At 43.1% G+C, this 13,234-nt stretch overlaps 1 protein-coding gene and 1 long non-coding RNA gene across 3 annotated transcripts in view; one reads left to right on the top strand and one right to left on the bottom strand.

Annotated features, from left to right (window-relative positions):
- The window catches only part of LOC111528398, a 275,213-nt gene that overhangs the window by 113,383 nt on the left and 148,596 nt on the right, over positions 1–13,234 (top strand). The window lies entirely within an intron of this gene.
- Positions 1–13,234, bottom strand: part of RFX4 (regulatory factor X4) — a 179,150-nt gene that overhangs the window by 101,314 nt on the left and 64,602 nt on the right. For both annotated transcript variants that reach the window (XM_023194451.3, XM_023194372.3), the window contains exon 4: positions 6,710–6,833. In XM_023194451.3, coding sequence (XP_023050219.1) covers positions 6,710–6,833 — 124 coding nt within the window. The remainder of the gene's footprint in view (positions 1–6,709; positions 6,834–13,234) is intronic.

The following is a 13,234-nucleotide window of genomic DNA, read 5'->3' as shown; positions in this document are numbered from 1 at the left end:
ATTGGAAATTCCTGGGCTACAGCACATGGTGGACCCTTAATAAGTGTTAGTTGAAGAAGACATTCTTTCACTTTGTGGCCTCTACTGCAGCAGTCCCCAACCTGTTTGGCACCAGGGACTGGTTTCATGGAAGACAATTTTCCCACAGACAGGTTGAAGGAATGGTTTCAGGATGAAACTGTTCCACTTCAGATCATCAGGCATTAGATTTTCATAAGGAGTACACAACCTAGATCCCTCACAAGTGCAGTTCACAATAAGGTTCTCACTCCTATGAAGATCTAATGCCACTACTGATCTGACAGGGGGCGGAGCTCAGGAGGTAATGCTCGCTCACTTGCCCACCTACTCACCTCCTGCTGTGTGGCCCAGTTCCTAACAGACCATGGACCAGTACCAGTCCACAGACCAGTGGCTGAGGACCTCTGCTCTACTGAAATGCATCTTTCAAATGCTTGGAAAGCAACTCATTTGTAGGTTAGAGATGTTCTCTTTGCTCAAAAATCTGAGGCTCAGTTTTTCTCTCTGAAAAGGTTTAGCTTGTTGGCCAAACGCAGTGATGTTCCATCTTTGTGTGGGTAGAGTTTTTGTTTTAGAGTTTCTGAAAGACAAGTGGTCAAGCAGGAGAAGGAGGTTTCTGGTGAAATTAAAACACCCATGTTAGCTTTCATGGATCTTCCAGGGTTGTGGGCTGAGGGAAGGGGGATGCTCAGTACCTGGAGCTTTTCCACGACTAGCCTGGTTCTCAGGCTGCCCCTCACCCCCACAAGGAGGAAGCATCCTTCCAATCCTGTGTCCTTCCAATCTTGCATTCATGCTCGGGAAGTGCATTTGCCATCTTGTTTTGCAGTCACTCATGTGTATATGTCTCTTCTACAGGGTCGTTCCCTCGAAGGCAGACTTCACTCTGTATCCCATCTCCCAGCATGGGACTTGACCCACACAGACATGAGATAAATGAATATCAGATAAACGGATGAACCGGAGTGCTGAGGGAGGTAGTATTCAGTACCCCAGAGTCCACAGTACCCAGAACACCCCAGCTGGGAAGATCTGGGAAAACATTTCTCAACTGTAGTGATCCCTGAGATACAGAGAGGCTGAGACTTCTCTCCAAAATTCCATCACCTAGGAGGTCACCAGATGACTACTAACAACTACAACAAAGTCAAAAGGACAAGTGTGTGCACAAAACCTGCCTCTACACATACCTAGCCTAGCCCTGAAATAACTCATCCTGTGTAAACGAGGTGGCTAAGGACATGGGCTCCAGAGCCATATTTCCCTGGTTCACATCCTGAGTCCACCACTTACTGGCTGTGTGAACTTGGCAAATCACCCAACTTCTCTGGGACTCAGTTTACCATCCATGGAATGGGAACAACAACAGTATCTACCTCATAGAGTTATTTAGAGGACTAGACAAGGTTGATACATGTAAAGTGCTTAGAACGGTACCAGGTATAGAGAAAGCCCTACATAAATGTTTGCTATTTAATTGTATGAAAACTGAATGTTGCATTCTAAGTTAGACAGAGCTAGACACTTCTACCATCTGTTAAAAAACTGCCTATTGATAAGCTTGGACAATGTCATGTGCATGCCAATTCTGATCCCTATTACCATATGTTTGTTTCAATTTATAGTTCTGTTGTTCTCTAAAAATTTATTTCACTGTTTCCCTGGAGAGCTAGAGTTATATTCTGGAAGTATTTTTTTCTCAGTCTAACACACCTAAAGGGACCAGGAGCAGGAGGGAAAGGCCAGGGAAGAGGAGAAGATCAGATCACACTCTTCCCTTCCTTACTGTGGGTGTCCAAGCCAGAGATAGGCAGACCCAAGCTGGGCTAGGGAGGAGTTTTGAAGTAGATGTGAGACTGCAGTTTTAAATTCAAGAACTGGACTGGAGTGGAGTTTTAACATCTAAAAGAGAGTCTAAATTATTGAGAAGATGCTTGTTCTTATAATCAATAACCCAAAAGCTGTTAAATCTGCCATGCAACCATCAGGGGTCAGGGAAGGAAGTGAGCCACAGACAAACTTGGAACAAAGCAAAGCTATTTTTTGTTTATGCTTCATTGAGTTCAGCCTGTTCTATCTGCCAATTCTGCTTTGTGGGGCTCCTCTGGGCATCTCTAAGAATCAGGGTGTAACAGTGTGCAGTGAGTTGGCCAGAAACTTCCAACACAATAACAGAGCGACAGAGGGACTCCTCAGTCACCTGCGGGGCCAAAGCAGCCTGTGAGTGGAGGTGGTAGGAGGTTGGCTAGAGAGTGCATCTCTCAGTTAATGTGGATAGAAATCCACAGTGGCTCCCCCAAAACCTATGACAGGACCCCTGGCCCCAGCATTTAGGTGACAGTCATAGCAGAAGGCATTGATAGCTAGGAGAAGCCCCCAGTGAGCTCCAGTTGGTCGAATGACTCTTGTTGCCTTTCCCCCTCCACTATCTCCCATCTCCAACCCTGGAGGAGCCAGAAAAGGAAGGAGAAAAAGCTGACCCTACCCCTCTTTCCCAGAGCAAATTCTAAGCCACAAGGAGGAAGAAGTCCTGACTTAGATGTGAGACTGAAGTTTTAAATTGGACTGAACTGCACTTTTTAATAGCTGAGAATGAGCTGTAATTATTCAACCAAGACTGATGTGATGGGTGAACATGGCCAGATGCTGTGGGATTTCCTCTGAAGACATCATCATCAGAACAGGAAGAGTTGGACAGAGAACTCTGAAGGCGATTTTTCAAAGTGAGTAAAAATACAGCTAATTTCCATGTGTACCTCAGTAAGTTCATTCCTACTCAGTAAATGGGCTAAAGGAAAATGGATACAACACCAGTTTCATAGAGTTATTATCATGAAGGTTAAATGAGTTCACCTACCTAAAAATGATTCACATCGTCCCTGACAAGTAATGTAAATATAAATCATACAATGTGTAACAAATATCTGAGGGCTTATTCTGTGCCAGGCATTGTTTTGGGTGTAGAGGACGCATAATGAACAAAAAAGTCCTCATAGAGCTTTCATTCTAGAGGTGACAGACAAAACAAAATCATTATGTATATATAATGCTTCTCTATACTCTCATGGTAGGTGTAGATATAGATATAGATATAGATACAGATATTTGGCAAGCCTAGAATAGCAGTAGGGAAAGTTAGCTATATATCTGTAGAGAGAGAAAAAACTATACTGTATAAATGTATAAATATATCTATTTCAAGTCATGATAAATGCTATAAAGAAAAATAAAGCACGGTAAGGAAATACAGGAGGTGAGATGGAATGAGGCCCTCATTGAGAGAACGATGATTTATTTGATGGGCAGAGCACTTTATAGTTGCAAAAAACACCCTCATAAGCACTGTCTCATTTTATCCCTAGTTTTGTGAGGGATTATTCCTGTCTAAAGATAAGGAAATGCGAGCTCAGAAAAGTTCAATGACTCCAAGTCGGATGACTTTTCATTACCCTTAACAGAGAAAGCAGGCACAAGACCAGTTCAGCTAGAAGCTTTCACATTCTCTACACTCCCTAAATTAATTCTGGGACCCAAAGTCAATACAGCGTTACTGGAAGTTGGTGCTTATGGGGCTTGGTCAGAGACTTGGAAAGAGGATTTATATTTCAGATCTTCCTTGCAGCGAAGCAATGGCTGCCACCCACTTTATGAAGAATGGTATCCCAACCAGGTCCCCCTGGGGGACAGCTTCAGCATTGATGTCTGTGTTGCCTCAGCCCACTTGCAAGCTGGGTAGAGACTACTACCGACATATTTGTTCTCCAAAAGCTAAGCTGAAATATTAAACCTCACCTGCTCTAAGTTAAAAGTTCATCAATGAATCATAAGTTTGGATGGATCTGCTCGAAGGAAGACTGTCCATGATTCCACCTCAAAGTTTCACAGAACAACTAGTCCCTTTCTCTCAAGGAGATGACAGCTGCAGCATGCTGGAGTCCTCAGGAAAGGCAAATGTGTCTGGGATTTCAATCCAGCAAGCTCAGTGTGGAAACCCTTAGCAGGCAGCTCCTGTCCTCTGTGGCTGGAAGGACAGCCCCAATTCCCAGTCCATTTGAAATTGATGGCAAGGCAGCTGCACAGAGCATTTGCATTTGTGCTCTTAATGCCATTTGAGTATTTCCTTGTTTTCAGGCTGAAGATAAGATGGAGTTTAGATTTTTTTTAATGACTATTTTGGAAGCAGCTGGCAGTATAATTCTTAGGGAGAAAATGTATTGTTTGGAAAAATAGTTTGAAAAGCTATTTGGGGTAAGTGAGACACCTCTACGGGCATAGATGTCAGCAGAAACCAAAGATTGCAGAAGAGAGACATTTGTTGGGGGGTGTCCAAGGAGGAGGGGGAGAGGAGAATGAGGAGAAGGGAGACGGAAGAGGAGAAAAGGGAGACAGCAGGGTGGAGAAGGGCTGGGACTAGTTTTGGGAACCAGCAGGGGCAGGGCCAGTAAGCCCCCACTGTGGTGAAGAGGTTGAAGAGCATTTTGAAGTGGGGTATGTCTGTTCCGTAGGACCCTGTTTGGGATGTAAACCTCTCCTACAAATCTCACTCTACTAGGATCACAGAGGCTTCCTGTGGGCTGTCTTGCGAAAAGCAAAGGGGGTGCTGAGTTTCCTCCTTGACTCACTGCAGTATAACACAGGACTGTCTGCTAGAACTTTCTGTGATGCTGGGAACGTTCCATTCTGCACTGCCCAATATGGTAGCTTCTAGTCACATGTGGCCCTTGAGTATTTGAAATGTGGTTAATGCAACTGCTAGTGAACTGAAGTTTTTATTTTGTTTAACTTTAAGTTAAACAGCCACACATGGCTAATGACCAGAAGGAAGAGTCCCAAGTCAAGGTGACCCTGAGAATGCAAATGCCTTGAGATTTGCTGAAGTCTTGGGGCAGGCTTGAGACTTAAAACAAAAATGGGACTGGGGTGTTGAGGTGAAGGCGTGAGCTTAAACTGATTTTACCTAAATCAGGAGGTCAAGAAAAACACAAGCTAACAGGGTTACAAAAAGAGTTTAGTTGAGAAAAAGAGAATAGAGGCTTCTTATGCAGGCAAATCCGAGCTTCTAAAAGTGGTGAGGGTTTTTGTTTGTTTTGCAGAATATAAGCTAACAAATATCTATTTATGTCTATGCACAGACATCTCACGCGGAATTCATAACAGCAACAGTTGTAATAGCACATGGTAGGTGCTTAATAAATATCTGAGTTACTGGATGAATGAGTAAACAGTACCTTCCATCATCCACCGACATCATCTCAGTCGACTCTTGCAACATCCCCCTGAGGAAGCTGGGGCAGCTGAGGCTCAGAGAGGTTAGATAATAAGTCCAGGAAACTGAGGATTCCTGGTCTTTTGGTTCACCTAACCTGTCCCCCAGCCTGTACGTAAGAGGCCTCATTTGGGCTCTCCACTGTGGCCTCTGCGAGGGGGTTTGTAGGTGCCACTGAATATTCCAGGACCGCAAACACCTGACTAAGCTCTGGTAGCATACACATCCACGGTGTGTGCTCTCCCTTCTCCCACCTGCTGAGGGGCACCTCCATAGCAGAGCCATACTGAGTTCCTTTCTGGGTCCCCACTGCCACTACTTAACACAGGGCCTGCCACACAGCCAGTCTCTACCAATACTGAAGGACTGAAGAAATGAATGAAAGAAATAGTCAAAGGTGATTTCTCCATTGACTTTTAAAAAACATCCCTTTCACTTTGGAGAAATTGTGTTAATCAACACAAAAACATTTTTTCCTCCCCAAGTCATCACAGAGCATCCTCCCAATTTATTGAATGAAGCCATTTCTCAGCTACTCCGTTTTTGGGCTCTCCAGGGTGGTTGGCCCAGCCCTAACACTGCTCTTTGTTTTTTCCTACTGATGATTTATCTGTTGGGGATCTGAAAAGGGAATTCCTGAAACTCATACACTGACCTCTTTCTGCCATTTCAGCCCTTCGTATAACTGATAAAGAATCGTGGTACAGAACAAGCCTATTTTTGTTAGCAGATGCAGGAAAAATTACACGTAGAAAAACGAAGCTAACAAAAGGAGGAAGGGTTTAGGTGTATTGACTCAAATTGGGTGGTTTTTTTTTGGTGTAAAATACAGATTTTTAGCCATTGAATAAATAAATGATCAGTCTTAAAGAATGCCCCAACAGCTTTCCTTGGCCTATTAAATGGGAATGCTCAGTGCTAACAATTTTTTGTAGACATGGCTCTAAATGTGGATTGTATTTTTATTATAAGGTGGCAAGAGAACAGTTAGGACTGTGATGATAATGCAGATAGTACCCCTCCTTGCAGAGGACTCCCACACCTCCAATCTAAGGATACAGGGCCATTTCCAGTTTCTCCAAGCATCTACATGACTAAGCCAAGCAGGTTGCCTGTCCCAGGTTGATTGACATCCGTGTAACACACTTGTGAGTTCAATATTTGCCCCTCAGAGAAAATAAGTTGCTTTGTGAAAGTTAAGTACTAAGGAAATTCAAGTTAGACATACCCTTCTTACTTTACAATGTTTTTGAATTGTTTGAAATTTTGATAGCAAAGTATTACAGTGAAGTTGAAGTTGTCAAAGTACCAAAGTAAGTACTTTGATAACTTTAAAAAAATAGCTAAAATGCTTTAAAACCGTGTATAAATTACTGAAAGTTGGGGTGGTGGGGAGGACAAGCCTGATGAGGTTGGACTCACCTTTCCAAAGCTGGCAGCATTGACAGGTTGGGTATCATTCTTCTCACAGAAATCCAGGTAATGCATATAGAGGGCACTGCGAGGGATGCAGACCCCCTCTGCAATCTCATAGTTCTCCTCCAGCCTAGGGAAATAAATGCCCAGTGAGCAAAAACTGTGTTACCTTCCCCAAGCAAGAACGGTCTGTTCTTTCTAGTCCTCCAGAGATGGGCAGACCTTAGAAATAGTGCTCTTTCTACAGGTGGAGAAGCTGGGGCCCAGGAAGGCAAAGCAAGCTACCCAAGGTCAAGCCTGGCATGAGTGGCTTGGCAGCGTCAGAATCCTGGCCCCTTTGGGTATGACACTAGGCTACTTTTTCAGCCCAAATTCCCAGATCCTCTACGCTGTACTGTCATTGGCCTGGCCTTGTTCTGGCTAAATCAGATACCTGCAAACTCCAAAAACTACACAGGGTCTTGTGGGTGCCCCAGTCAGCCAGAAATGAACCACAGACCCACTTGAGGAGCCATCTGTAATAGCTAAAAGCCAAAGGAGGATGTGTCAACATCTTGGAGCTCGTTGACTGACAAGCACAATGGAGGCAGATTGTCTGGGGAAACCAATGCCCTGGGAGAGGCCTCTACAGCTGTCCAGCCACTAATCTGCTGACTGAAGGGAGGTCTCGTGACCAGAGGAGGAAGTTGGCTCCGTGATTACTTTCGAATCCTCTTCTTCTCTGCTGTGCTAGGGGGTAATGATTCTATACCCATTACCTTCTTACTGAGTCTCTGTTAGGAATTCTATAGGAGAGATTTTCTACAACTGGGTTTACATCCAAGCCTTGTCACTTGCTGGCTTGGTGACGCTGGGCAAGTTACTTAAGCTCAGGCCTCAGTTTCCTTTTGGTGGTATTGAATTGTGAGTGCCTTCTAAAGTGGTTATAATGATTAGATGAGGTAACGTGGGACAAGCATCCGTGTGGTGCCTGGCACGTGCATGGGAGGCACTGAGAAAATGTCAGACCTCCTCATAATTCATTCTTCCTCTCCAGAAAACATTTTTGGGCATGATATATCCTGACTCTGTGCTAGATATTGGGGATATAAACAAAAATTAGATACAGGGTTTAAATAATTTATTATTCTTTAACCCAAACACCAGAATGTAGGCATCCAAATGAATCTTGCCTCCATTGTCCTAGGCACTCTGGAAGGTTAAATACCTTTCCCAAGAAAACTGCTGTGGCACAAGGCAATTTGGGAACTTCTCTTAGGGTCATGCCTTCAAAGCCTGGGGCACCTACTGCTAAATCAACTCACCAACAGAAACATTTCTCCTTTGATCATTAACTAGATTTTAGGAAACAACCCAAAGTCATTTGGAAGCAAGTTGGGGGAATAAAGTAACTGGAAACCCGTCCCCCAGCCCCAATATTTTGGGTCAGAAATAAGGCATAATTCCAAAGTGATGAAACAAGTGTCCTCAAGTGGCTTCAAAACTCCCTCTGAGAGCATTTGCCAAAGAAGTGGCCCAGCACTGTCGTAAGTGAAGTGGAATGAGGACACGGCCCCCCAAGGTGCCCACTTGAAAGGGCAGCGCTTGTTCAAGTCATTCCAACATGTGATTGCAAGAACATCAGTTCAATCATTTCATATCCAAACCCCGCAGAGGGGGAACACAACCCTAGGGACACAGACCTGTCAGCACCAAGACAAAACCTGGTGCTGAACAGTCCCCGATCATCTCATCCACTCCCCGTCTTCTGGGATGGGGAACACTGAGTAACTTGGGATGGTTTTTAGAAATGTTCCCAGAAACAGTTGATGCAATCCTTTCTAGGTGATCAAATTCCTTGAGGCTGGGATAGTTAGTGTCTGAGTCACTTCTGCATCCTTGAGACACAGCATATTCCTTGGCACACAGTAGGTGCTCAATAAGTGTCTTATGGATAGATTATTTCAGTCATTTATTCATTCAACAAATATTTATTGATCTTATCAGCTGCCAGGCACTGGGGATATCACAGTGAGCAAGATAGTTCATGTTTGCATACAGTGAACAGATTAATGGTAGACAGATGGACAAAGACATAGATAACCTTTAACTCAACAAGTATTTACTAAGTGCCAGATGATGTTCTAGACATTAAGGAAACAGTGGTGAACAAAACAATGGTCCTGTCCTGAACAGGCTTACATTCTGATGTATGTCTTTGACATCATAAATTGGAATTCTAAGTGTGTTTTCCAGTGGGAAAAGGGTTTCACATAAAGAACAGGTTTCTTAGGACTTTCCTAAGCTTCAGGTTCAGTATGAATGAAAATCAGCCTGGGAGGTTAGCCTGGACCCCTAACTGCCATTCACGGCATTGTTTCTCTATAAAAGTGAGTTCAGAGGTCCAAATAACCAGCTCGCGTACAAACTTGTAGGGGCCATCTGAATAAGACAGCTTTCTCAAACTGGGGTCTCACAGACATGCTTTGTTTTGGCCTGAACAGTGTTGGCCCAATTTTTAAAATTCAGGACATTGCACATAAGAATCTGGATTTCTGGCTTCTTTTGAAAAAGCTGAGATCTGGCAACACTGGACCCATATTCCCGCACGACGACAATTGGCCAGAGCTACATGTGCCCTGGAGTTGGCCAGAGTCCTCACTCCTCCCTATTTCTTTGTACCCTGTCTATTTTCTGTTCCTTGTCTGGCTCCTGTAGGCACTTGTGTTGGCATAAGACATGATCTATGTCCTAGTTAACTTTGTAGTCTATTTGGGGAGAAGCATGCATAAGAAATAATATTTAATTACTATAAACGCCTGACCATAAGTATAGTTGAAGGTGGGAAAACAGAGAGATTGATGTGTAGATGAGAGTAGATAATTAAAGTTTCATGGAAGAATTGGGTTTGGAATTGTGTAACAACAAACAACAACAATAGCTAGCATCTGTTGAGCTCTTACTAGGTGCTGGGCCCTGGGTATCCATGGTCTCATTTGATCTCACAATAACCGTATGGTATGAGGTAGGTATTTATACATATGTTTCAGGATAGGAATCTGAGGCTTAGAGGGTGTAACTCATTTGCCCAGTCATGCAGCTAGTAAATAGGAGGGTTTGTCTCACTCCAAACCTCTCTGGTATTCTGCCATGGTAGCTGGGGGAAGGAGGGAGGTTCCAGGCAAGTAGAACAGCGAGGATGGGAGACAGTGCCATGTGTTTTGAATGATGGAGATGCCGATCCGAGTGGAGAGAGAAGGAAGGGGTATCTGAAGGGAAGAACCATGGGAGGTGGAGGGAGTCTTTAAATGCCGCACAAATGGATATGATTTGGCTTAAGAATTTAGCACTCCCTTGGAGTTGAAGAGTTACTATAAAAATGTTATTTTCAGAAGAAGGTAGTAGAGTTGTACTCAGGAAGACTGAAAGAAACAAAGACTCAGAGGAGTCAGGAAGACCTGAGTGCTTCCAGGATGCTATAGGAATAATAATAATGATAATGATAATAGTATCATCAATAACAACAATAACTGACATTAATTTAAACAAATTTAATTTAATAATTTAATAATAGTTTAGTAATTTAAACAATAATTTCAAGCTTAATATGTTCTATTTGCCAGGAATGGCTTGAGTATAATAAAAGAATGTCAAACAACAAAAACAACAACGAAACACCTGTCTCATAGGTATCATCTTAGACTTTCCTTTTTTTTTTCTTTTGAGACAGAGTCTCACTCTGTCACCCAGGCTGGAGTGAAGTGGCGCCATCTCGGCTCACTGCAACCTCCGCCTCCAGGGTTCAAGCAATTCTCCTGCCTCAGTCTCCTAAGTAGCTGGGATTACAGGTACCCACCACCATACCTGGCTAATTTTTGTATTTTTAGTAAAGATGAGGTTTCTCCATGTTGGCCAGGCTGGTCTCGAACTCCTGACCTCAAATGATCCTCCCGCCTCAGCCTTCCAAAGTGCTGGGATTACAGGCATGAGCCACCCTGCCTGGCCATCTTTGACTTTTGAGAGTTCCATTAAGCAGTTTTTAAAAGAGATTTGACTTCAACACTTGTAGTGGAACATTTTCCATTCTTCATGCATATGTAAGAACAATTTGGGCAACCGCAATTTTGTGTATGACAAATTGTGGGGAAGATAAAATATCCCTTTTTGCTTATTTTTGCTAATGGTTTCCTAAAAATTTTTTCGGCCTAGAATTTTTTTTGGCTAAAAATTTTTTTTGGCTTTTTTAAGCATGGGAGTGGCATGCTCAATGCATTCTTTGGAAAGTTTGCTCTGCGCCTCTAGGGGAGGTGGCCCAGGAGGACGATCAAAGCCTGGCACGTAGTGGCTGATTAATTAGGACTTGTTGAATGAATGAATGAACACAGGAGACCAATTAGAAGCTACTATAATAGTTCTGGCAGGAAATGATGTGGCATGAACTGAAGCAGTGGTTGTGGGGGCAGAGATAACACTTAGGGTGTGGGCCTCATGCTGCCAGATGTGAGGAGGACAGGAGCAACCGAGCAAACTCTCAGGTTCCTAACTGGGCAGAACGCATGAATGGAGGGCTCCATTCCCCACGGTCAGAAGTGCAAAAGGAGAGGACAGTTAAGGGTGAAAATCATGCTTTCAAATGAGGCGTTAAACAGCATGAGTTTCCAAGTACATTCCTGGCACCTTCACTCATTAGTTACTTTATTTAAGCTCCCTGTGCCTCAGTTTCCGTTTGTTGTTCTTGTGACTTGTGTGCTCACTAAATCTGGCCAAGAGGTCAAGATTAAAATACAAGATCATGGTTAAGAAACATCACATCAAATGAACCCATAGCAGCAACAAACTATTCAAATCAGATAGGTTTAAGTCATGGTTCACACAGGCTGAGCTAATTAAACAGTTACCTGTCAAAGGCCAGAGCCTCCTAAATAAGTGTATTTCAGCCCATGTTTTGTTCCTCTTTCCGGAGCTTCTGAGCCTCAAAGTAACTAGGTGGCTTATAACTATGAAGCATTTTAATAAGCTCTATGAACAAATGGATGTAATTGGCAGGGAAGGGCCCCTTTGATGCTTGATGAGTTTCTACAGGAATAGCATCATGACACCTTTGCCCAAACCTCACAAAATCCAGAGGTTCTGCCTGTCTGCTCAAGTTGCTAATTGGAATGTCCACTTCCCTGACCAAGGCATGGCAGAAAGAAAGGCAGTTAATTATTCTTCTTCATATCTGATGAAATTTTCCCGTTTCCTCCTCTCTTTTAGAGGACATCATTAGTCTGACATGGTGAACAATGCTCCATTATACCTGGGTTTTTTTTTTAATGATCACAAAAAAATTCCCCACTTCTTCCATTTTCCTTATCTTCTATTTAACAACTTGATTATATTTGAATTGAGCCTATCCTATTATGGAGAGATAATGAGCTCAGTCTGCTAGCTAACATGAGTCATTATCTGAGTTATATATTTTTAAGAAGACTTCCTCACAAGGTTTCAGCATGTGGCCTCCTAGGGCACATGGAGGAAGCTTTGTATCAGCACTTAAAATGAAAAGCCAATGTTTCAGCACCTGGCATAATTTCCCACTGTCCTCATTTTAAACCTGTGATTTCTTATATGTATACACAGAGATCTTTCCAACCAATTAGCTGTTTTATAGCATGGGAGCAGCATGATTGATGTATTCTTAGGAAAGGTCGCTCTGCATCAGCTCAAAGTGCTCACTTCTCAAGTTCTTGAACACATGTCAAGAACAGAAACTTTTTTATTCTCTTTTACAAAAAACAAAAAAAAGACAACAGGATTTTTTTTTTTTTTTTTTTTTTTTTTTTACAGAACGCTCAGACTTTACAAGGCAACAGGATTTTTAAAAATATTAACTATTATAACTTATCATTGAAGTTATCACAGAGATCTGGGACTGTAAGCTATGTAAAAAAACAAAAAAAAAAACAAAAAAAAAAAAAAAAAAAAAACCCTTTTTAAGCAATCAGGACGAGACAGTAGTCTACACCCATCAGTGGCTCCCTGTTCCTTCTCCACAAAAGTCCAGATTCCTGACCGTGGCATCCAAGGCCCCTGGCTCCTTTTCCGGCCTGCTTTCCCACACGTAAACCTCTTTCCAGCCAACTGGACTGTTTCCTGCTCCTGAGACACACCTGGTCACCTTCCACTCCCACACACGATCCGTTACTTTCCTACTGCAGGGGATGACCTCTTCCACCATGCTCCACGCATCAAGGCTCAACTCACATTTCTCTTCCTTGGAACTACATTCAGTGCACAACCAACCCCATCTGCTAACCACTTCTTCATCCTTTCCTCCTTGCCAGATTCGTTTATTCCTTCGGTAACATGTAGAGTGCTGCAGTGGTCTAAATGCCAGGTATTGTTATGTCTGTAGAAAAGCCACATCCTCTACTCATAAAGCTCTCACTACTTCCCAGGGATGGCCATAGTTCCTCATAGTTTATGGCCCAAATAGCTTTCCTCAGGAGGCAGCACTGGTTTTAGAGTTTGAGATCACTGAGTTTGAATCCTGCTTCCACCACTTACAAG

Source organism: Piliocolobus tephrosceles, chromosome 10 (genome assembly GCF_002776525.5).
Source record: "Piliocolobus tephrosceles isolate RC106 chromosome 10, ASM277652v3, whole genome shotgun sequence".
NCBI classification, from domain to species: Eukaryota; Metazoa; Chordata; class Mammalia; order Primates; family Cercopithecidae; genus Piliocolobus; species Piliocolobus tephrosceles.
Note: the sequence above shows the minus strand (reverse complement) of the source record. Positions and strands in the feature narration are given on the sequence as shown.